The sequence below is a fragment of the Amblyomma americanum genome, chromosome 1, assembly GCF_052857255.1.
Source record: "Amblyomma americanum isolate KBUSLIRL-KWMA chromosome 1, ASM5285725v1, whole genome shotgun sequence".
In the NCBI taxonomy this organism is placed as follows: domain Eukaryota; kingdom Metazoa; phylum Arthropoda; class Arachnida; order Ixodida; family Ixodidae; genus Amblyomma; species Amblyomma americanum.
The window spans coordinates 465700938-465726095 of NC_135497.1; the positions used below are offsets into that span (position 1 = coordinate 465700938).

The 25158-nt window shown below is 46.8% G+C and overlaps 1 protein-coding gene across 1 annotated transcript in view; it reads left to right on the top strand.

Annotated features, from left to right (window-relative positions):
• LOC144116041 (cGMP-dependent protein kinase, isozyme 1-like) overlaps positions 1-25158 on the top strand; it is an 827405-nt gene that overhangs the window by 741178 nt on the left and 61069 nt on the right. The window contains exons 8-9 of the mRNA XM_077650707.1: positions 4352-4446; positions 5480-5548. Coding sequence (XP_077506833.1) covers positions 4352-4446; positions 5480-5548 — 164 coding nt within the window. The remainder of the gene's footprint in view (positions 1-4351; positions 4447-5479; positions 5549-25158) is intronic.

Consider the following 25158-nt stretch of genomic DNA (forward strand, 5'->3'; position numbering starts at 1 on the left):
GGCGGAGCGGCTGCAGTGCCCAGTGGAGGCGTCCCCGTCTACCCAGCGCGCTTGGTGAGAGGATATAGAAGGTGAGGGTAAAAGGCACTCTTTCTCTCATGCAGGCGAGGGAGACAGAGCCGCGCTAGATGCGCTATAGTAAGTGCGGCCACGGCCGGTCTCGAGGTGAGAGCGCGTGCGCCGCAGCCGCTACTCGAGCCCGGCCTTGGTGCGGCGTTCGTGTTATTACTTATTTCCGGACGCCTGAGCGGGGGCGCTTTCATCGATGCAAAACGTAGCGTCGCCTTCGGAAGCCGCTCTGAAGTGGGGGCCCGCGGTGCTAGCTCAAAAGCTGTCGGGGGCACTCTAAGGTAAGCCGTGGTAACTTCTTCGTGCTAGCGCGGAATATGTGTTAAGAAACTGCAGTCACCGAACAGATTTCGCGCGTGCTTCGCCAGTGAAGAAAACGAACAAGAAAACGGCTCAAGTCCGCATAGAGCCAGACAAGTCATGTGCTGTTCCCAATTTCTTTCAGATTCCTTGTGTGCTTCTTGCTAGTCTTTTCGTGAACCTTAGCTTCAAGCAGCAACCCTAAGAAACTACTCTGCTGAGAGTCTTGATTCGTTGCAAAACAAAAGGTTAGTACCGATACCTCGATGAAACGCATAACCGTGAAACTCCTTACTATCATATATCCTGCAACCAGTGGCCGCATGCCATTACCACAGGGTGAGAACGCTTGCGCCATTACTGCATCAAAGCTGAATTCTCTCAAACGATTACAAAAGAAGCAGGCCTGCGCTGAACATATACCACGCAATCTTTTTACACGCGTTTGTTTCACGGCGCGCTTCATGGATACTCTGCACTATAGCAGGCGGCGTAGAGAATTTAAGTGTATCTGTTTCATAGAAATGGATGCTTGAGCTTCACACCATAAACTTTTCTGTCTAAGTTTTAGGATGTTTTGGTAATGTCCGAAAGACATATCGGCTTATTGAAACAAGCTGAAATTGTCATGAAGGCCGCCGTGCTTTACCGCGCCATATAAGAAGTAATTTTGAGACCATCATCATTGCTTTGATCTTCTGGTAAGTTGTTTCCTAAAAGCGATACTCCCAGTTGCTCGCGTAACACGTTGCTAAGATCTGACTTCTACCAGTTTCTGGCTTCTTTTATCCGATAGTGAATTCGTTGTTGGCTTTATGGGATTTAAAGTCCCAAAGCGACTCAGGCTTTTAGGAACGCCGTAGCAGAGGGCTCCGGATAATTTCGACCACCTGCGATTCTTTAACGTGCACTGAAATCGCACAGCACATGGGCTCCTACAATCTGGCCTCCATCGAAAACCTGCGTTTTTCGGGTCAGCAAGAGAGCGCCATAAAAACTGAGCCACTGCGGCGCCCTAGGCGCGCAGCTGAGTAAGCTAAGGATGTAAATGAAAGGCTCACGAAACGACTAGCAACAGACACATAAAAGGAGCCTGGAAGAAATCGAACACAGGGCAAGGCTTGCTGCAAGGCGCTTTGCGAGGTTCAGGCCTTTTTATGTTAGTTTTTTTTTACTGTCGAAGCAGGGCGAAATCTCTTCGGCCATTGCAGTTTCTTAACGCACAGTCCGCGCTAGCGCGAAGTTGCCATGGCTTATCTTCGAGTGCCCCGAAAGCTCTGCTGCTTGCACCGCGGGCCCAGGCTTCGGAGCATTTTCCGAAGGTGACTCTGCGCTTTTAATCAATGCAAGCGCCCCTGCTAAGGCGCCGGGAAAGAAGTAGTAGCACGAACGCCGCACTCACTATAGCACAATCAGCTTGACTCTTTTTCCGTCGCCCGCCTGAAAGCAAGCGAGCTTTTCCCCCGCACCCATATGCCCTCGCACCAAGCGCGCTTGGGAAACGGGGATCCACCACTAGGCCCTGCAGGCGCTCCGCCACCATACGCTTTCGGATGTATTGTAGCGAAAGCTACACTGGCCACAAATTGGCGATTGCGCTGTGGGGGTGCTCCGAGGAGGCACAGAGACAGACATTAAGCCGTTGCCTAGCAACCGCTGCAGCTGCGCAGACGCCGCGCGCCCGCCGCGCCATCTGGCATGACGTCACACCAGGCGCCTCGCCGCGGAGCCGCCCTTACCCTCCCTTACCATTACCCGCCCCTACGCGCTTAACCACCAACCAACGTATTCGATGGTGGCTTATATGGGAGCCACTGAAAACCTCGCACACTCACTGAATGAAACAAAAAACGTGTCGAGGCTGGGAACCGAAGTAGGGCCTTTCGTGTTTGAGACGGAGGCGCTACCACTCCGCCAAGACGGCTCCTGGCTGATTCATGATTAAAGGCGCATCTAGTAAATGCACGAGTTTCATATAAACTCTTCCGATCCAGAAGTCACCGCGCTTTCGCTAAGTACATCATGGACAAACAGACCTATGTCACCACAATTTTTATTTTTAGTTAGTTTGCGTTGGAAGGCCGGCACGTAGACAGTGTGGTCTCGCGATTCTCATATCACGTCCGGTCAGCTTCTTCAAGGCTAAGTACACGCTCCTCATTTTCGCAGCGTCGCTCCAGCTGTTGAATGTTGCTACCCCTTCGTGTGAGCCAGCCAGTCCTCGGCATCCTCGAACTGGTCGCTGTGAAAGGGCTTAGGGGTCAGTTGGGTCTCAGGGCTGAGATATCAGGTGCAGGCGGTAGGGACGGCCGCATTCATGGCGCACTGTGGCGTTGTCGTAAGTGGAGTGGAAGGCAGGGGCTCTCCTTCAAGAGGAAAGACCCCGGGGGACAAGACTTGGAGCCTCCGGCTTGCACGATGAACAGGGGTGGTCACGAGAGGCGGGCGCGTCGATTCGTCGGCAGGGGACGGGAGCATCGATCGGACCTTCACCAGTGTCACGACCCAAGGAGAGCCGTTCAGGTAGGCGCAGGGGAGAATCCATGGATGAGGCCGGTCTTTTTAACCTCAGAGCCAGGTATATCGCGCCTCACGAGCCAACCACGCCTCAGAGCCAATCGCAACTTCCTCGTAGTTTCGACAATACGCGGAGGCTGCGCGGTGCTACGCACGCACCAAAATTTTACTATAGTGGGCTCTCTCTCGTGACTGTTTTGACTTCCTGGACTTTTCTTCTACAGGAATTGATTGCCACTGATTGTGTGCACGGCCAAGAACACAAGCGTACAGAAAAAGTGAGAAGTGATAAAACTCTTGCGGAGTAACAAACGTAGGAAAGCAATTCTTCAGTGTGGACGTGTCCGCGATCCCTGCAAACTGTATTGTCGACTGAGAAAAAAAATCCTTGAACTTCTCGTGCTTCGATACATGTCATGAGCGGGGTTAATCGTTGGTGCTACGATGCGGCGTTGTTTCTCCTCTTAGTAACGCCTACCAAAACGCAGTCACTTTATCAGCCGGAGGCTAAGAAAATCAATGGACTCTTGGTACCTCATAAATATCGCACGCCTCATGAAACCTTTGGTTACGTGCGTAATAAACGTCATTAAATTTTGTAAATCACAGAATAAGTGCAGGTGCAATGCGCTAGAGTTTGTGTTAATAAGCCTCATCTTAAAGTATGAATTGAAGTGGCCGTTCTGCTGGGCATCGCTCACTGTTTCAGTGCCGTCGGTTTTGGCCTTCGTGAGGCCGGACGCTGCTTATCACTGTGATTAATTTCAAAAGAAAGAGGATATCCGTCCACATGTTGTTGGTAACTGTGTTAGACCTTCCGGAACCCTGATAGAGGCCTTGTTCAGTCATTAACAATCCCAAACCAGGCATCTTGAATTCGTAGGCGGAATATCACCGCCATTGCGATTTACGCTTTCTTCTGTTGTCTGGATAATGAGAGACTGCAGATAGTGGCGTGACAGCCAATCTTTTTTCTTCAGATAATTGATGCTTCTTCTCTCACGAGATATCGTCAAACCTTAGATTTATTCTCAATCGCTATGACTGGAATAAACGGTGACTCGCCTACCGATTTGGGTGAGGCGTCAAAAGTTGACAGCGAGCACGACATTCGAGCTTCCCACGTGGCAAAACATTACAGTTGCAAATAAAAGCTTTGTTTGGAGCGCTTGTGCACGTACTATGCACCGAATAACAGTGGCATGTCTGAAAAGAGAATTTAGCTTATATTTTTTAAGACAGACCACTTTAATTTACATGGCCTAAAGTTCTCAAGCGCCAGATGCTCGGGTATTCCCGACCTCTGCAAAGCGACATAAAAGCTATTAGAGGAAAGGTGTCGACTATACGTCTTCAAAGCCTATAGTAGTATAGTTCCATACGCCCGCTTTGACCATCTATTGACCCGATATGTAGTGCTCTCGATATTAGTGATTTAGCTTTTGCTGGCATCTTGGCATCACAGGTGAAGGTCACGCAGAAGATCGAAGGTACCAATCAGGAAGAGCAGATCCGTATTCTGGGCCGAGGAGACTACTTCGGCGAGCAAGCTCTCCTCAGGTGAGTGCGTCCGCGGGTACAAGCATTGCCCCACGGAACACTAACAGTTGCGAGGGTTACATGGCGGGCACCGCGGCGAGAAATCAATTTAACTACGATCTCGATGCAACATGGTATCCACATTGAGCATGACGAGATCCAAAAGTTCGATTCGAGAATGTTAACGTGATCTAAGGTGCATCATGGTGCAGTCATGGGGCCATGACAGAGTACAAGACGTGATCGCAGAAATGCCTCAAAGGAAAATTTTTTAAGCAGACTGAACTGTATACATGCTTTTTATACTTCTGTGAGTTATGCGGCACTTATGTGTTATGTTTTTAAAATAATCGAATTCGGTTGCCAGTAATCCATCCCCTACCGCCTCCCTCTATTTTTCTAAGCCGGTGACAGACACAAACGCAGAAATAAATGGTTAATGGTAGATCGACTTCTTTGCTGTGACTGACAGCAACATATGTCGCACCGTAGTACCCACTGTGACACTGTACTACAGCGAGCCATCGCTTATAGAATCTGAGATATTATTTCGTTACGATTTCAGTCTTTTCGGGGCCTGTAGTAGTTGTTCTAGCGTGCTCTCTTCTTCACGTGGCCAGACTTCCCATTCCGGAAGTGCACCCGGCAATAGGTCGTCCAATACGCGTTAACCTGTGAGGCGTATACGTCTATCTATCGCCGGGTGCACATCCGGAACGGGAAGTCTGCCTATGCGAGGAAGAGATCGCACTAAAACAACCATTACGGGATGTAAAATTGCTGAAACCGCATTTTGATTCCTCAGTTTGCAAAACGAGATCTGCTTATATACGGTTACAGCACGTAATGTCCAATGAAAATGCTCGCTATTTCTTCTGGCTTTCAGCGCTACGAATAATAACTAGGTGAAAAGTGGTGGCTAAGTGCTTTCACCTGAGCCAAGAGGAAATAAAAAAACCCGTGCAGAAAAAAAATTTTTTGATAGCTCGAAAAAAAATGGACAATGTGAGAGACTCCGGCAGTCCGTGAATCTTTTTTTTTTCTTTCTTTTCAGGGAAGAGAAGCGGACAGCGAACGTTATCTCGCTGGAGCCCGGCGTGGAATGTTTGGCCCTAGACCGAGAGTGAGAACTCGCGCATGCTTTGCCTTTTGTTGTTTCAATCCTTACGACTACGCGGAGGTTGCACTCCTGTGGTGTTCGTTGTATGAGGTCCCAAACAATGCGAAACGAATTCGGGTCCTGACCGGAGAATAAGACGCCTCCACTCCGCACACACCGCCACATTTTCGTACAGGCAATGGTGCTGCGTTCATCGAGTGGCGCCATCACCCAGCTCGGCTCTTCTACATACCGACATGCAAATAAAAACGTACAGCGTCTCTAAAGAAATCACGGCTTGCAACTAGCCTGCAAATAGCCTGCGACTAGCCTGCAACTAGCGTGCAAGAATGCTCTCGTGATAAGGATTAGATTTTTAACGCCGTCAACGGCAGTTTGGCCAACGCTCTATGGCTAAAGTATACCGTGCTCCGCGAGATCGTGTAAGAGCCCTATTTTTCCAAACACTTCACCCAAAAGAAGGCGAGCACCTGGCCTATTGAAAGCTTCTGCCCACTGGAAAAACCGTGAATACACGGTGGCTCTGGGGCTCGAACCCCGCTGTACCTAGCATACGAGGAGAATGCTCAGAGGACTGCGGCGCTCCTTCCTTGTCTTCTCTCGCATGGTGTTTAATGCAGTGAAATATGTTGTGTGAGCAAGGACAAGTATCGACGCCCGATGAGCCCAGGTAACAACGCGAATCGCGTCACAGCACACTAAAGGGCGGCAAAGCTGAGCAGGCCATCAAGAGGGGGTTGCAAGTGCGGTTTCCACTTGGTTTCATCACACCTGTCTCTGAGGTATTGAATCACTGTGCAAAGTTGTGGTTTCGACGAAATGATGGCGGTCTATAATACGCGTTTCCCACAGACTATCAAGTCAAAGAATAAAGGAAAGTGTAGGGACTCATCAACAGAGCGTAATGCAGTAAGATAACGCACGTTGTCAAAATTCCTGTTAACGTGGTTCTTCAACGTCTATTGCCGAATATCCCAGAAAATCATCGCGTGTTTCTAAATAATATGTTGTATTCAGTTGTTTCAGGAACATCACAAACACGACAGTTATCAGTTAGCAAGAAAAGCCCTTTCCCTATAGCATGTTCAAGTGCACAAAATTTCAGCGTTCAACCTGTACAAGAAAGCCAATGCACGGCGAGAGAGACTGCGAAGGCAATCTGGAAACCTATGAATAGAAATGAAGAGTGCATGTTTCATAATATAAGCAATGACGTAACAGAACACTGCCATATAGATCCGGAAATACAATGGAGCTAGCCTGAAGGAGGCAGTATATTTTTGTTAAGGGCAGTACGCTCTCGACGCGTGCGCATCAAAATCGGTATCCGAACGGGTGCCTGGTCGCTCGAGTCCGTTGTGTTGAGGTTTCATCACCCTATCCCTGACATTGCTGCCGCACGTTGTTGCTGCATTTGCTGTGCGATGTGAGAAACTGCATAAGGAGCCTCACTGAAGCAGCAACGGCGCATAGTTTTTGGCGAGTGCAGCATGGGTTGCAACATTATTACCGCAGTAGTTGCATTGGTGAACATTGCAGCCTCGTGCCGACTCAAGTCGACAGAAATACAGATAGGCAATAATCACACGGTATATTGCATTCCACCACAGCACCAATGGTCGAATTAACGACCCAGACTGCACAGTAATACTACTGTTCCCGAAGGTAGAGCGGAACCTATCCTCTTGCGTGCTGTTCTTCGGTGTGAAGTGATGCAAGAAGGCCTGTGGGTGTAAGTTCGTGTGGAATAGGGACGGAAGAATCTTCGCCCGTCGCGGTGAAGATTCCACAATCCTTCACGTACGAAACGAGTGCGACGTTGACTCCATCGTATAAGTGGACCTCATCGCGACCTTGGCAAACATCTCCACTTGCAATGACCTTACAGCCAGATGATGCTGACTATATCGTTACTTCTAAAAAATTGCGTAAATCAAATCCTTTTATCTAAAAATAAGATCGGCTCGTAACAAGAAGCATCTTTTGCAAATCATTTTCGATAAAATTAATTTTAAATTTAACACTAATGCTGATGGAAACATGGTTTGCATCGAACTTTGAGGTCATGATGGATGCACGCTACAATACATTCTATATAAACTGGCCTCAACAGAGTGGTGCAGGAGTTATGTTGAATATCCATAAACACATTGAGTGCAATTTACTTGAACAACTTTCATTTATATCTGCTAATATGGAATGTCTTTGTGCCACAAGCAAGAAATACCTAATCGCTGTAATGTATCGTACGCCTCACGGTAGCATTGATAGCTTCTTCACACCTTTATAAAGTTTTTTAGGCTATGCAAAACAATGAGGCCTAACACTTCTTATAGCGGGAGATTTTAATATCGATAGGCAACATTCCTCTATGACAAAATATCACTTCTGAAGAGTTTTACCATGGCATAATTCCACTAAATAAATTAAGACCGCTACTCGTCTCACAACAGACACGCATACATTATTGAGGATGACGATGAATTTTTATGGCGCGAGGGCGTCTTTGGCCACAGAGCGCCATGACACAAGATATTTTTTCGTCTTCTCAATGTGGGGTCAACGACCCGTTTCCGAAGCATTTCACCCTAAAGAAGCCGAGCACCAGGCTGTGGAAAAAGCTTCTACCCATTGTATCACCGGTGGCGACCCGGCGGCACTGGGGATCAAACCCCGCAGTTCCCGCATGCGAGGCGGGTGCTCAGACCACTAGGCCACAGCTGCAGTACGCAAACATTAATAGACATTCTGAACACTGAAGCGCTGGCAGACGACGGACGAAGGGAGGACGGGACACACAGTGCGCTGCCTTTGTGCTCCCTTCGTCCTTCGTCTGCCAGCGCTTCAGTGTTGAGAATGTCAAACCAACTCGCCCAGCAATACACCCTCCTCAAGTTATTATACATTTTTATCACGAACATGCGTGCTCATGAAATTATTACTGGTGTGATCGAGTCGGCCTCAAGCGATCATTTTTCTATTCTTCGAAAACCTCTAAACCGAAAAAATTCTGCCCTAACTTAAAAAGAAAGCTGAAACGTTAACGAAAAACATTAGACGGTTTTCGATCTAAAATAGCTAGCGTGAACTGGGACGATGTTTATCAGGCGCGAGCACCTGACGATGCTTATGAACAATTTTTTCGGTTGTGCTCACAATTGTACTTGAAAGGTTTTCCCTTAGTTGTTTTTATAAAGCACACGAAAGCACGTAATCCGTGGATATCTAGCGAATGCCTTAGAATAATTAGCAAGAAAGAAAAGCAGATTCAATTTAACAATCCAAGGGGACATTGTGTCTCAAGGCGATGGTGCTTGGCGCCACCACGGAGCCTTAGAACCCTACTGAAGCTGTCATCCGAACCGTGGAGATAGGTTTTAGGGTGAAGGGTAGAAACCATGAACGGTGGCGGTCGGGGGCATGGTCGAGCTCAGGCCGACGGGCACCCCGTCTGTTAACCAGTCGGGCGGCTCCGGGACCTTCCTGTGAGTAAAGCGGTGAAATACAAGCAACATTTTGGCAACCGTCAGCATACCGATAAAACATGAGTACTTCTTCCAAAAACTCTATCGGTCCCTGAAAAGGAGCCGCACCGATGAAAGCATGCCCAATACTCGACCCGACTGTGACCGCTTTCCTCATTTTCTGGTTATTCACTATCTGGTAGACGACGGCCCAGATGCTGCAATGTCTGGTTTTGTTATCGCGAAGACCCTAAATGAAAGTGATAGGAAAAAACTGCAGAACTTAAAAGCTTTCATCCAGTGACCTTATTAAAGTGTCGCAGAAAGATAACTGTGACATCCTTCTCAAGCAAAAGCAGTTTGCTCACCTCCTGGTGACCATTATCTCCCACCGCAATATAAACACAGTACAGAGAGTGATATCAGGACGAGATCTGATCCGCGAAACATAGACTGACCTCCTGCAAGGCTTCCAAGATCAAGGCGTTCTTTCTCTTCGCCGCACCACCATAGGGCGGAACGGTGACGAGGAGGTGACATCTTATATCGTCCTAACATTTGAACTGTCCCGTCTTCCATGTGCTGTGAAAGCAGAGTTCATCCATTGTAAAGTCCGCCTCTATGTTCAAAACCCGAGAAGATGTTTGAGACGTCAAATGTACAGACATAGATGCAAAACATGCCGCCAAAACTCACCTGTGCAAAGTGCGGTGCCCATGAGCACTCAACCGATAACTGCAGTGCGGCTCAAGTAGAGTGTCGAATACAGTATGCTGGGCGAGTTAGTTTTAAACTTTCGTATCTAGAGCGCTAAACACGGGAGAAAAGAAACACACACAATGCAAACAACAGAGTACTGACTGACTACTAAATTTTATTGGACGGCCAGCAAGCTTTTATACATAGTGGCTTTCAGAATGGAACGAAAGCACAAAAACCACAGAAGAACATGCACGACCCCTTCTTGACAAGTAACAAAACTCTCTCACCGTGCCTAACTGGACACCCGCGCGGTTCAATATTTCTGCCATTTACCTTCTTGCACATGCTAGACAGTTCCTTGGGCGCTGAAAACACGGCACGCCCAAGAGACTGTATAGCATGTGCAAGAAGGTAAATGGCAGAAATTTTCAACCGCGCGGGTGTTCATTTATGCATGGGGAAAATTTTATTACCAGTCAAGAAGGCGTCGTCTATTCTCTGCCCAAGTCCTGTCGGAAGAGGTACTTTGGAAAGACGAGCCTCTGTCTCAACAAAAGATTAAAAGAGCATCATTTCAATGTAGAACGTGTGGCTACTTCAGGCCACGTAGCCAAACATTGTGGGGACTGCAATACAGAAAAAACGGAAGAAAGTGAGAATGAAGCCTGTGAACCGCTGTACAGAGAATGCGGCGTTCTAGAAAAACACCGTAACGCTCTGAAGATAAATAATGGAGGCACATATGATTGCAAGATTGCTGGATTTTTGTATAAGCGTGCCTTCAATACCTTTGTCACAAAAAGAAATGAAGTATCTTGGTTGCGAGATTTGACACGTGCCACATTTCCGCCTGCATTAGTTACTTCTGTGCATGTTTTTCTCTGGTTTTTGTTCTTCTTTCCTTTGCGGTAGCCATTAAATATAAAAACTTGCTGGCCGTCGAATAAAATTCACTTGTCAGCGCTCTGTTGTGTGACTTGTGTGTACTCCTTCTGTCCCGTCTTTAGTGCTGTAGATGTGGAAGGATGGTAGAGTGTCCAAACTGCTACAGGCCACGCGCCGCCTACTCGCGAGCTTGTCATACAATCCAGAACAAGAAAAAAATAATTCAAATTAAAATTACAGGAAAGATCACATTCTCAGAAGCCCGGAAGAAGCTCTCGCTTCCCTTCGGAAGATCCTACGTTGACGCAGCGCAGCGGGGGGACGGGCGGTGTCTCGTCACGGTGGGCACGCAATAGAGCATCGCTGATGCGCGCCCATCGCGGCCCCTCACCAAGCAGCCTTCGGCTGCACCACCGTACCCTGTCCCAGAGGTCTTTTCACAAACCTTTGGGAAAGCACAGACCAGTGAGAGGGAGTCTCTCCCTCTCACTGTGCCCTCCTGTATCCTCCCCTTCTTTGGTGCCGGGTTTTTTCTGTTAATATGAAAGCAGAGTTACCTCTATGAGGAAACATTCAAGTAGGAAATTCCTTATCTAAGCAGTTTGCTCAAGAAAATGGTGTCCCTCAAGGCGCTGTTCTAACTCCACGCTTTTCATTGTCGAAATGAATTCATTGAAGGGCATCCAACCTAGATCAATATCGAACTCTGTTTATGTTAACAACGTGTAAATAAGCTATAACTCATAATTTTTGCATCTGCAGCGGCAGTTTCAACTAGGAGGAAACAAACTCTCAAAATGGGCCGATAAAAACGTAATTAAACTTAACAGAGGAAAAACAGCCACTGTAATCTTCAGAAAACAATGTAGTATTCGGCCCTAAAGACAAATTGCTAGGCGTAATAGTTGACGAAAAGTTGCATTCATCCCACATATTAAGAGTTAAGACTTAAGTGCATGAAGGCACTGAACCTTCTAAAGATCTTTTCATGCCAGTCTTGGGTTACAGATTGAGACTGCCTGCTGAGTCTTCTAAATAGTGTAATTCTATCACGTATAGACTACGGCGCAGTAGAGTACAGCTCAGCACGAAAAATTAATCTGAAAATGCTCGCTGCAGTGTACCACTTGGCTATGTGGTTGCCTACTGGTGCTTTTTGTACAAGCCCAATTGCCAGTTTGTACGTTGAAGCGGTCCGATGGTGACTTGAACGATGGTGAAAATTTGCAAGTATAACATGCGCTACGAAGGTATTATCCCATGCTGACCACCCATGCAATGTGCTCTTGCAAAACCTGACCAATACACTACTGTTTTCAAACCGAACATCTGAAACACCACCTGCACCCATTAGAGTCGCCACACTTTTCCGAGACATGAACATACCAGTATCCAATATTCTGGTGACATTTTTTATTGCGGCAATGTGCCTTCTGGCAAAAGGTACTTACGAATACAGGTACGCACCGGACTCTCAAGAAAGTCCAGTAACATCCTGCGGTGCAGCCAAAAAATCTATTTTTCTACATCTGATGGACGGCCTGGGGGCGATCCTCACAGGAGCAGGTGCTTCTGCCGGACAGCATAGCACGCAAAGAGGGGCAGGTCCAAAGTAAATATCTAATGTTCGCCTCGCAGACGCAAGCTGGATAGAAGAGGCAGGAGCCATTCTGGTGACTTCTAAAGGCATTGTTGCTCCTTGGAAAGTGCATCCAGTTGATTGTGACACATTTTTTGTGAGGTTGTCAAGCATGGGCTGCCAACTGGCATAAAGCAGCCCTTCATGTGCCTATATGCAAAGAAGTATCAGTGCAGAGTTTTATACTGATGCCTTCAAGACTTCTTCAGTTTAATGTGCAGTTGACAGCTGTAAATTTTTAAAAAGAAAAACAATAGACGCACAATCACAGTTACTACATATGTCATAGTATCCTGTTGGCTGTTGGATACATACTGCAAAACAAAATCCAAACTTGTGCTATTTACTTAGATTCCTTAACGGCGGCTATGTCCCTGCCCTGCGGGAAAAAAGTATGAAAACCTTGTACTGAATTCTCTCTTGAAATATCTTATGTCTGCACGCACGTTGAACCTTTAATTACAATATACTGGGTACCAGGTCACTGTGGCATCGATGGAAATGAGGAAACTGATAGGCTTGCTCTGTCAGCTGCCGAGCTAAGTCGGATCGATATAAACCAATTTTCATATCAGGCCCTAAGACCACATATTAGGATTGCGCTCCGCAAAGAGTGGCAGCATGATTGGGATGAATAAACAGAGAACAAACTACACACAATAAAAGGAACGATTGGAAGGTAAGGTACTGAAAAACAAAATATATTCAAAGACGTTGCTCTCTGCACACTGAGGATGGGACATACATGCATCACACACATATTTTAAACGATAAACCGGCACCACAATGCGCGAGAGGTGGGCTTCACATCTCAGTTGTGCACATATCAATCATGTGCCTGAGATTGGAGACAGAAAGACGAGAGCAATTATAACTATACACAATTAAAATACCAATGAGCCCTTCTTTATTTTCAGGTAATGACCACATGTTTTTTTATTGGATAGGGTTTTTTAATTTTTAACTCATGTAGGCTTTCTGAAACCCATCTCTTATTCCAAGAAATCTCAGACCCTCCTCATTGCTCACTCATGAGGAGAAGGTTGAGCTCAGCTGTAGCTGCCAGATGCCTCGCCCTTCTTACTCAAGCAAGGACTGCGGTTGAGGGTACCTGGCTTCGTCTTTTATTATGCCACGACCTGAGGAGCCGTGCAGGCAGGCGCCGGTGAGAACCCAAGACTGAGAGCTTATAATTAGAGAGCCAGGGTCCAGGTCACAGAGCCAGAGTGCCTCGAGAGCCAAACAATCGCTTCGTGGTCGTTTCGACTAAGCATGGAGGCCACGCGGCGCGCTAGGCAAGTGTTAATATGTAAAAACTTTTACCTGAATTTTGGGCACTGTACTTCAATTTAGGCCGTTCTATCTGACTTCTACACACACTTGACACACCATAATTATGCACACTGTTACCACACTAAGGCCCTATACACCTGGTGTTGATTTTAACACGTGAACATATTTTAGCCTGACCCGACTCAAAACCTTGTGTTTGGCGCTCATTGGCCATGTATGCCTTTGCGCTAAAAGCCCAGCATCATCATCAGACTCATTAAGACGGGAAATCTAGCTGACTGGGAGGTTTTTAAGAACCATCGAAATAAAACTAATGCATTTTTGATGTGCAAAACAAAACTATCTATTTCACTTCTTTGAACTAGGCTGTCATAAAAATCCAAACGGCTTATTGAGGAACATTAACGAGCGGCTAAACCGTGTGCATAAAAACGCACTAACAAGAGATATAATGCCTGATAAAAAAGAGTATTGAAAAGAGAGAGCTTGCTAAAATGTTCAGTCCCTGTTTCGTAAATCTTGGTTCCAGTTCACATTATCCCAAAGCTGCATATAGCCAAAGTAGTAATAAAAATACCTCGTTTCTGGACCCCGCCAGCCAAAATGAAATAATTCGCGCATTTAGATCGCTTAGTAGCAGCGTAACGACTGTTATGAATGATGTACAGATCTGACCAGTTGGGCATATTGTCACTGACAAAAGGTTGACGTACACAGGGCAGGTTTACTTAAACGTGCTGCGACAAGCAAGACATCAGAGAGCACGAGAGAGGAAGACAACAAACTATCCATTCCCTGGAATTGCCAATGCTTGCCTGGTTGCCTGGTGCCAGGTAGCGCAGTTTAGCCGCGGTACGGCGCCACTAGAATGCTTAGTAGTGTGGCATTACTACCCCAGGGCGAGAAAGGACTTCGCATGTGCCTGGCGTGCGGTATATACACGCGTGAGGCGCTAGCGGTCGTGGTACGGCTTCATCCAGGCGACGCAGACAATTTCGGAGGTCGGCCGTCGAGAGGAGCGAACGGTGCGTGGGGGGAGTGGGGTGGGAGGGGGGGACTTCGTAGTTTACCTCAATGAGTTGGCGGAGCACCTGGTTAGTGGCCAAAGTACTAGCGTAGAAGCTTTTCAGAGCGCCCTCGCATGCAGATTGGGCTCTACACCAAGACTTGTTCTCCGGGCTGATTCCGCACATCTCTCTGGCAGAGGTTATAGCCGCGAGCGTCAAGGTTTTGCTGGTTCCTGATGCGCACTCGAGCGAGTTGGCGGGCGAGCTCGGCGTGACGAACAAATTGGGCAGCACCATTAACAGAGCAGGTAGTACTAGCTGGAAGCAGTATTGCATTCACCATAGCTTGGGGTTCGCGACCATGCACTAAATGAAATAGAGGGAAACGTGTTGGTTTTTGGATCGCAGAATTATAGGCAAATCTGATGTAAGCGAATATAGCGTCCTAGTTCCTGTGGTCCGCGTAGACATACATGAAAATCAGGTCGGCTATCGTCTTCTTGAGCCGTTCGGTGAGGCCGTTCGTTTTAGGGTGGTAAGCCGTTGTTTGGCGGCGACTTGCGCCGATCAGGCGCACAACCTCTCGTGTAAGGGCCGAGATGAACGCTGTTCCCCTGTCAGAACTGCAGTGGCTTGAGCGTGACGAAGCACAGTTTTTTTTAAAGTAAAATGTGCGCAATTTCCTCATCAGTATCACGGGGAAGAGCTTTAGTCACACAGTATGGTTTATGGTTTATGGTTTATGGGGGTTTGACGTCCCAGAACGACTGAGGCTCTGAGGGACGCCGTAGTAAAGGTCTCCGGAAATTTTGACCACCTGGGGTTCTTTAACGTGCACTGACATCGCACAGCACACGGGCCTCTAGAATTTTGCCTCCATCGAAATTCGACCGCCGCGGCCGGGATAAAACCCGCGTCTTTCGGGCCAGCAGCCGAGCGTCATAACCACTCAGCCACCACTGTAGGATCAGTTAGTCGGTGCCGAACACAGTGTAGCGGTTACCCAACGAAGACTCCGGAAATGGGCTGAGTAAGTTCATGCCGACATGGTGGAAGGGGACTTCTGGCGGATCAATAGGCTGCAGTAGTCCGGTTGGCTTAGTCGGTGGCGTCTTGCGCCGTTCGTACTCGCGGTAAGTTCTGACATAACGCTTCACAACTGCGGCAACACTGGGCCAGTAGTACATTTGCTGTATTCGTGCCAAAGTTCGGCAAAAACCCGGGTGACCATAAGATGGGTCATCATGACACGCTTGCAGGGCTTCGTCGCGAAAGGCCGTAGGCACGTCGAGAAGATAGAGAGCTTCCATCGAGCTGTAGTTTTTCTTATACAGAAGGCCGTCTCATAAACAGAACGACAACAGTGCGCACGAGAAGATTCGCGGGGGAGACTGAGCGCTTCCTTCCAGATACTCAATGAGGAGCCGTAATTCACTGTCGTCTCCTTAGCGTTGAGTGAGAATGGACATTCATGTGGTGCCATGAAAAGCAGAATCTTCTTCGAGGTCAGCTTGGGCGTCCTCGATAGGAGCACGAAACACACAGTTGGCGTCAGTGTGCTTCCTGCTGACTTATAGACGATGGTTGCGTCTAATTCTTGAAGTCGAGGTCTACAGCGTGCAAGCCGTCTCGAGGGATTTTTGAAGTTCGCCAGCCAACACAGCGAGTGGTGGCCACTAACGACTCTAGAAGGGCGATCATATAAATATGGGTGAAATTTGGTCACTGCCCACAAAATGACCAGGCATTCTTTTTCGGTGGTGGAATAGTTCGCCTCTGATCGTGACAAGGCGCAGCTTGCGTATGCGATTACGCGCTAGATCCCATCCCTTAAGGACTGCACCGAAATTGGTGTGCTGGCGTCGGTGTGCATTTCAGTGTCGGCTGACTCGTCGAAGTGTCCAAGGATGGTCTTACTTTGTAGACTAGTTCGGAGGTCTTCAAAGGCATGTTAATGTTCCTTGCCCCAGACGAACGGTTCGGAGTCTTTCATGTGGCGGGTGAGGGGCTTAGAGATCTGGGAGAATACCTATACAAAACGCCTCAATTAGGTGCAGAGACCCAGAAAGCGGCGCAAACCTCGCTTATCAGGTTGCAGGAGCAGGGCACAGGCCGAAAGAGAGCACCCGGTACTCGTGCAGACCATCCAGTGCTATCAAGGCGTTCTTTTCTCTGTCGCGTTCGTCCGCCTCTATTTGCCGATAGCCACTGCGTAAATCTAGCGATGAGAAGTACTTCGCGCGGCGCAGGCCATTCGGAGAGTCATCAATGCGTGGCAGAGGAAAAAAGTCTTTTTGATGACTTTGTATAGACGTCTGTAATCAACACAGAACAGCAGGGTTCCACCTCTCTTTGCCACAAGAACAACAGGCGACGCCCACGGGCTGTTTGACGGCTGTATGACGTCGTCTTGGAGCATTTTTTTGAACTTGGCAGCGAATGGCGTCCGGTTCCTTCGAAGAGGTCAAATAGGGCGGCGGACATAACGGCTCCTGGCTGGCGTCAACTATAAATTGGTGCTTTGTGAGCGCTGTCTGCCTAACCTTCGAGGTCGAGGCAAAACAGTCGCGGAAAGATTCGACAATGCTCTCCAGGTAGCGTTTCTGATTAGACGGAAGGTTCGGGTTCACGGCGGTTTTTATGGGAGTGGTCGGTGCCTCCACTGATTGCAGGGTTTCGGAGAAAGCGTGCTGTCCCGCGCATTGGCTAAGTTCTTTGAAGTACGCAATAGCTGTTTTACCAGGCAACACTGAGGTTCAAAACCAAAATTAGTCGCGAAAAGTTTGGTTCGCCCATTTTTCAGGTCAATAATTAAGCGAGCTATACAGACTTACCGGCTCAAGAGCTGCTATTTGCTCCTTTAAGCGATGCCACGACCCACGAGTTCCGGGATGGTTATCGTATACCATACGGCAACAAACATGCTGGCTCTTGACGGGATCAATACGTGGTCGTCGCAGACGCGCAACATAGTTCTGCGTGCCTCGGTATCGTCGTCGACAGGGCGTTGGGTGAACAACATGATTAGGTCCTGAAGATGTTTGGCGGCACCGTACTCCCGAACGAAATCTAATCCGTGTATAATTTTCTCGGTGTACGCGGGCAATACACAAAATCAACCAGGGAAAGTTGAGTCGCGCTTATTTCTTTTTCACACATGAAAGAGGGAACTGTGACGAAAGGCGGTTAGGCCTGACCAGGTGATAGTTCCCAATAGTCTCTAGCAGTGCACAACACAGAAAACAACACTTAAGAGCACATTATAGCAAACGACATAATTAGCACACAGAACAGTATTACAGCAAATAAATTACACTTAAAAGTGACTATAAACATGGCACAAGAAGACTAAAGGAAAGATCATACAATCAACTTGACATGACACAAAGATGCATTTTCTAAATACAAAACAAAAACGATAAATATTTTTGGTTAGCGTGCATTTTTTCTTAGATGAAACTTGAAATGTAGTGATGGGTTTTTGAGAGCAGCTGGAGTCTGGTAATTTAGCTTTTGTTTTCCGTAATCTGCCCTCCTTCAGTGTTTTGGGGACCAGATTTGTTGCCTGAGATGTATTTATTAGGAGGACAGTTACGAAAGGTGGAGAAAAGTGTATTGCTATAGATATGCTGTAATAAGCGGTACATGCAGACTTGGTTTGCTTTTAGTAGATTATGCTTTTTGTATATAGGTGACGTTGGTATGTTTCCCGGTGTGCCATTTTAACCCTCAATAGCTTGGAGTGCCTTTTTTGCAGAATGAAGAGCTTTTGATAATTACTGGACGTTGTGGTGCCCCTCGTCAGTGCACAACAAGATATTCTAGAAAAGAAATAGTGCGTAATAGATAGATACTTTAACGAAACCGGTAAGACGTCTCTGATCCTGTAGAGACAGCCAACAGTTTTCCTAAGCTCCGTGGAAAGTTTTGAAACCTGTGTGTTCCAAGACAAGTGTTTATTAGAACCAGACACCAAGAATCTTCTGAGTCGAGTACTGCATTTTTCGTTAGCATACCTTACGTCAAGAGTGTAATAAAGTGGGGCATTGATATGTCCCACAATAATGCAAATCGTTTTAGACAAGTTTAAGCTAAATTTATTTGCCTGCATCCAAGCATTCAATTTACGAAATGATCATTTACAATAGTTTCTAAATCTGGCACAGTTCGGGCGGTGAAAAAAATATTTGTATCCTCTCCATACATGGCCAGATCTGGAGAATCAGGCATGTTACAAATATTGTTTATGCATACTAAAAAAGTAGGCCTAACATAGATCCCTGCGGAACTCCTTGGATAACACACAAGCTATTAGAAACAAAATTATTGCATTTCACGTACGGAGACCTGTTGCTCAAGTAACTTCTCAGCAGGTTTAGAGGAATACCACGTATTCCATAGACATTCAGTTTGCTCAAAAGGGTTTTGTTCTGAACGCAATCAAAGCTTTTCCACGTCTAAGAGCACACCATGGGTATATGCTCTGGATTCGATATGGTCAATAGCATTTTCTTCAACAGCGAGTAAAGCTTGCTCGGACGATTTATTTTCAAAAAGTCATACTGGGACGGGTTAATAACATTATGAAAGCTCAGAAACTTTTCCAGTCTACTACTATTAGATCCTTCGAACACGCTAGATAACACAGATAATACGAAGATAGGTCGATAATTCATGACTTCATTTCTATTTCCTCCCTTATATACCGGCCACACGCGAGCAATTTTCAGTTCATCCGGAAACACACCACATATGAACATCAGGTTTATAATATACGCTAGAACCTCGCATATTGATGCAGTTACCTACTTCAACGGTATAGCTTTGATGCCGTCATAACCTGCGCAAACATAGTTCTTTATTTTAGCAATATACGGAGCTATTTCTTGTGGAATCCCAGACAGCAAGGCAATAGAAATAGGTCAAGTTTTAGTGAGGTCATACGTGGAGGTGTTTGAGAAAGTTTGATCCAATGTTGGTTTACCAACCTCAATGAACTACTGCTTTTTGGTGTTCACTAATTGAGTTCCACTCGCCTGGGAATAAGATATAACAATTTCTGCATTATCTCTGTACTAGCGTTTGTTTAATACCTCGTTTATCTCATGCCAAACTTTTTCCCGGCTATTATAAATTCTGGAGAAAAGTTCTGTAAGGTGGATTTTTTCAGTCATCAGATATTTTTTGTTTCTCAATGTCTTATACTCATTAAAAAGGGTTGCATCACAAGAACACGCGGGCTCAGCTCCGTTTATGTCACCTGATCTAGGGACAACCTCAACATGTTCAGCCACTAAGTTTGGCTCCATGATTCCAGGTTCTGCCTCAATTTCCCCTGCGCCGATTCCCTCCTCGCCATGTGTCAGGTCATTTGTTAACTGAGCGGCGAGCTGGCGGGTTTTCGAGCGCGTTGGTGCCGGTATTCTTTCTTCTCCAAAGAGTTGTCCTCGCTCAAGCAACAGTCGATGAGACCGGTTTGAGAAAAGATAAGAATACTCCAGCGAAACTGTTTTCGAGACGGCTGCCTGCGTCACCAGTTCTCCAAATGAACCTGAAATCGCAACCCTTGCCATAGGTAAACAAACACTGTGCTCCTTCAACGACTGTTTTATCCATGTTACTTCTCCCGTGAAATCCTCAGCCGTAACATAGGATGGGTGCACTACATCCATCGTAGCCGCGCTGTCTCTGAGCACCTTAAAAGGCTTGCCATTTACCTCTAACTCATGAAGGTAAGGGCGAATAAGTTCGAGGTTTTCATCACTACCGTTTATGTACGAGAACACCACTCGCTGGTTTCTACATCTTGCAGCGATATGCCCTGTTTCTTGGCAGTTGTAACACCGCAACGATTGCCTGGCCTCGAACTCCCTTTTCCACGCCTTTTCTACCCCTTCGTCCTCCGCTTGACTACCGCTCTTCTCTGCGGTCTTTTCGACGACCTTTATTTTCCGTTGCACCCTGCCTCACGTTTCCATTTAGAACCTGCCTTCTTGAAGAAAAATACTTTCTTGAGGTAGTTTCTTTTTCTGACTGTTCTTCCTCCTCATTCCCCTTTCTACCTATCAAGAATTTTGGTCTGCGAGTTGAGCTGCTCGCTCGACAGTCTACCATTTTTTTGTCTGTCCTGCACCCAGAGTTTTAAGGACGATGGGATGCTGGAGAAAAATTGTTCCAGGCAGACGCACTCGACCTCCTTGTCCTTGCTTTCGCACACGCCTGCCCCCTTAAGCCCCTCCACTAGGTAGCTTTTCAATGTATGTGCAGACTCCGCTTAATCCTAATTTCGTATTTTTTGTGTTGCCTCTCTAAAACGCTACCGAAATGCCTCCTCTGAAAGGCGGTATTCCTTCAGTAGAGCCGATTTCACCTTTTCGTAGTTTTCGGCATCCTGTTCGTTAAGCCTGGCGATCACATTAGTCGCCTCAGACGGTAACAAGACCTAGCAGGCGCTGTGATCACAACTTTCTCTGCGAGTTTGCTCTTTTGGCATGCCCATTCATAATTAACTAGGTGCAGACCGATGTCTTCGCCCATCTTGTAGAGATACATCCAATTGGCTGTACGGTGAAACTCCACCCTGTTTATTCTATCTGCAATACCTGCTCCCCCATTTTGGGCTGCCAGACGCTGGCTTTCGACTTGGAGCTCCATCATTTTCAGCTGTCTCTGTTCTGCGGTTTGCTTTTCTTTTTGTTCATACTCTGATTTCTTTTTTTCTGCCTGTTGCTGTTCTAGCTCTTTTTTATTATTTTCCACGCAATTTGGATCCCTTCTTCGTCAGCCTCACTATTTTTGATTGCTTTTATGATTTCTAGTTTCTTCATTCTTTCTCCACTTCCACACCCAACTCTGCACACAACAGCAGCAGCTTTTCCTTGACTACTTTGCTGAGGCCCATGATTGCTTCCCCAAATGGTGGTTTTGCATACTCACTAATGGTTCTCTGCAAACTACCACTATGCTACAGGCACCCGATTAAAAGCAGTTCAAACTTTTAACAGAGAGTTTAAAGCATGGGGAATCATAGAACAAAGACAAAGCGCTCACCCGGTCCGTCACACCGCTGCCACCAGTCGTTGAAGGTGTGGATCGGGTTTGCGGAACGAAGAAACCACGGTCAAGACGACGCCCACTCCGACCAGGACAGGAGTGCCGCTGAGTGAAGGGGTTCGTTAGTGGAGAAAGAAAACTGAGTTTATTTACTTCTTTAAAAGCGTAAATATCAAAAGTGAGCTTATCCAATGGCTCTCGCCGCCGAGTTTTATAGCGTTCTTCTGCCCTAAATTCCGCAGGTTGAGGAGGCCCCGGCCGGGGTGGGAAGTGCCTGAAATTTTCATTCACGCGCACATTCTCACACACCCGAGCATATGGACACCCCCCCCCCCCCCCCCGTCAAATGCTGAGCCCGAAAGAGAGGAGGATGCCGTCGGGGTCTTGCCGACTGCGGTAGGTGATGAAAGCTGGCCACCCGAAGGTCAACGTGCTGCCGAAATCTTTTCTTCATTAGATGACACCCGACGCGCAAGGCCGGAACACAAGGTCGGGAAAAGAGGCCGAAAAGTGGTCGTTTGTCCTTAAAGATGTTTGCTGTCGTTGGGGATGATGCTCGCCAGCCCTCTGCGGTGCTCGCAACGCCGAAGAGCCACCGGATGTGATGCCCTTTGTCCCGCGACATAGTCATGGGGGTTGGGGAAGATAACAGCCGCTTGTTCGCTTCGGCAGCATCGAAGACCACCGAAAGGGGCTGTGCTTAAATTTCAGCCCTCCGCTCTGTCATGTCCCGCACCACTACTTGGCAAAGCTCGCTAATTGGAACCAGATGACACTTGGGTCCTCTTCGTGTGGTCCTTGATGGCAGGCCTGGGAGCAAGCATCATCGTGTTGCTCGGAGACACCAATTGGAAATGGATGTGTTGGCTGCCAACAGGCGAAACTCGCTGTCGCCGTTGCTAATAACGAGAGTTGCGGTGACCGTTCCTAATAATGTATTCTGCTTGGCCAGTCACAGCTACGCCTATATTTTGTTTCTTGGTTATAAAAGATGAGGTTTGGGTGAGAGTGGTCTCTTCGTGATTAGAACGTGGTGTCCTGTCTCGGTAGCTATAGTTGTCCTCAGAGTCTGTCCGTTTAGATGGCTCTGACATTCGGCTGGCCGAGCCGAAAGCTGAGGGATCGAGTCCTGGCAACCAGAAGGTCCATTTCGATGAGAGCAAAATACATGTGCCACGCGACTTCAGTGCGCGTCATAGCGCCATTTCCACCTTTGGACGTCGAGGTGCAGATATCGTACCGTGCCATTATACCATACAACAATAACTGCTTTCTATTCCTTGTATCTAGTGACACTAATCTCTCCTTTCTAGGGAAAGCCGTTAGTTTAGTAGCGTGAGGGATCGGGCAATTGAGCTTACAGACGGTACAATTGTCCGAATGAAAAAACGGAGCACTGTTGTGTAGAAAAAGTGGGCTGCTTCGCTACGGCCGCTCATAAGCCGAGCGACAAAGGTGAGCCTAATGTACCATGCAAGTGCGCCCGTGCTGTGTAAATTTGCCTCCGCTGCGCTCCGTGATGCTTGTTTCAGTGCGAAAGCAGTTCTAGCTGCACTCCCCGGGTTTCAGAGGTGTGTGTCTGTGTATGCGAGTGCAGCCTCCGAGTAGCAAGTGTAACTGGCTCGCTAGGTCAGTGGACACCTCAATCGCGCCGTGAGTAGGTAGTAGAGTTCGCCTACAAACTGAGGCACTTATGCACCTTTCTTTTTCTCAAAACCAGCGGAAGATTTAGACTCCGTTGCTTTTTGAGGGAAGGAAAGGCGCACAACTGGCTCCCTTGCGTCATTGGGCACCTCTATCGCGCTTTCAGGTACGTGGCGGTGGTGTGCAAGCGCAAAAACTGTGCTTGCGCACAATAATTTATGCTTAGCAGTAGTAAACCGCCAGCCAATTTTATCTCCGCTCGCGTGCTGTTTTACCTCTGCGGGACCTGCACCTGTACTCACCGACTCAATGGTAATGAGCAGAATAAGCATACCTTACACAATGCTATCTAGATGTGAAGGTGGTGAGGGATTTCGAACACCAATGGACTCTATTTTCACACCCGCCTTCTAATTGAGGAATATTGTCAACTCAAAAAATCAGATTTCAGAAGCGAAAGAAACTCTGAAATGGCCTCAGCAAGTTCCGCAGTAGGCAGTAGAGACCAGTGCACCTTTTATTCAGAGGGCCGTTCTCTCCTCCACCATTTTTTTCTCTGGTTTTCTACCAATCAAGCCGCACGCACGATACCAACAGAGTGGCTCTCGATAGTGAGGTTTAGGCGCTTTTTAGGCCCACAGGCAACGAGCTATAATTTTACCGGTGTTAATGAACGCTGTTCGCTAATGACAGGTGCTTCTTTCATTTTTAGGACTTGACAGGCGGCCTACACCCCACGTCAGCAGTACATTCTGTATACTATCTTATCCTGCAGAGCCCTCTGTTAGGTATATATTCTTGGAGCTGCACAGAAACATCGTCGTCACAACTAGGTACCATTCTGTTCCGCGGCAGTGAGGCTTTAAATATTGGGCCAAGGTCCAATTAAGATTTTCTCAAATGAATCAAATTATTGTTAGGTGTATTATGACTTTCTTGCTAAGGGCCACTTATTCTATTCTTTGTGTATCGATTCGCAAAAAATGAATTTTTTAAATTTTTCAAAAAAAATTTCATAAAATTTGCATGCACAGCCCTCTGGAAAAATGGACAAATTTTCCGCCTACCCAACCCTCTCTCCAACAGGGATGATCCCCGAGGGCGTTGTCTCTTTAATGTTCTCACTTGATTTGGGCGGAAGTGACGGTGCTGAAGTTGCGTAAATCGGAAAAACTACGTGTGACTGCAAGTGTGAATAACAAAGGGACTTAGCCTTAGACCCCTTCCCGCTATTTTTTTTTAGTTTTGTGACAAGGTTGTTAGAATTATTGGCTTTTGGTTGATATTTGTATCACTTTGAAGGCTATAGAACACTAATCTAGTTTCTCTAATTTCAAGAAGAATATCAACACCGACTTTAATACTTGAGTGCTAAGAGCATACTTCGCAACAACAAAAAAAAAAAGGCTTCAGAGGATATTGTGCCTCGAACAAGTCGCTCCTGAGCAATTTAGGAAGAGAAATAATCGCTTCTAGACTTCGCTGTTTTATTTATTGTGTGCAAAAGCAGTGTGTGTCAGGCCTTTTTATGAGCCACTTTTATGAGCCAAATCTGACAGCCCGTCAGGTAAAAAAACTTAAAAACCGAGGAGAGAAACGATGAGAGTTATGCCTACAGTAGAGTGTTTTATCTGTACCATTAGACGTAAAAGGAGGAACTTTTGAAAAACTGCAAAATCTCTTGACTATGCGGGAACACTACACGCCTTTTTCCAACGCGATTCACAGGCAGGTTCACCTAAGACTGTAAAATTTTAAAACTAGGTTTTTTTTCAAGTGAGAAGAGCGATTATTTTGACATAGCTTTGTCAGCAGTGTAGTAAATCAGAATACAGCTAAGAGACGCTAATTACAGCCATATGGTGAAACAAAATATTTAATAGTAAACTTTTAACTATTACTTTAAAGCTTCTTAATTATTGAAAG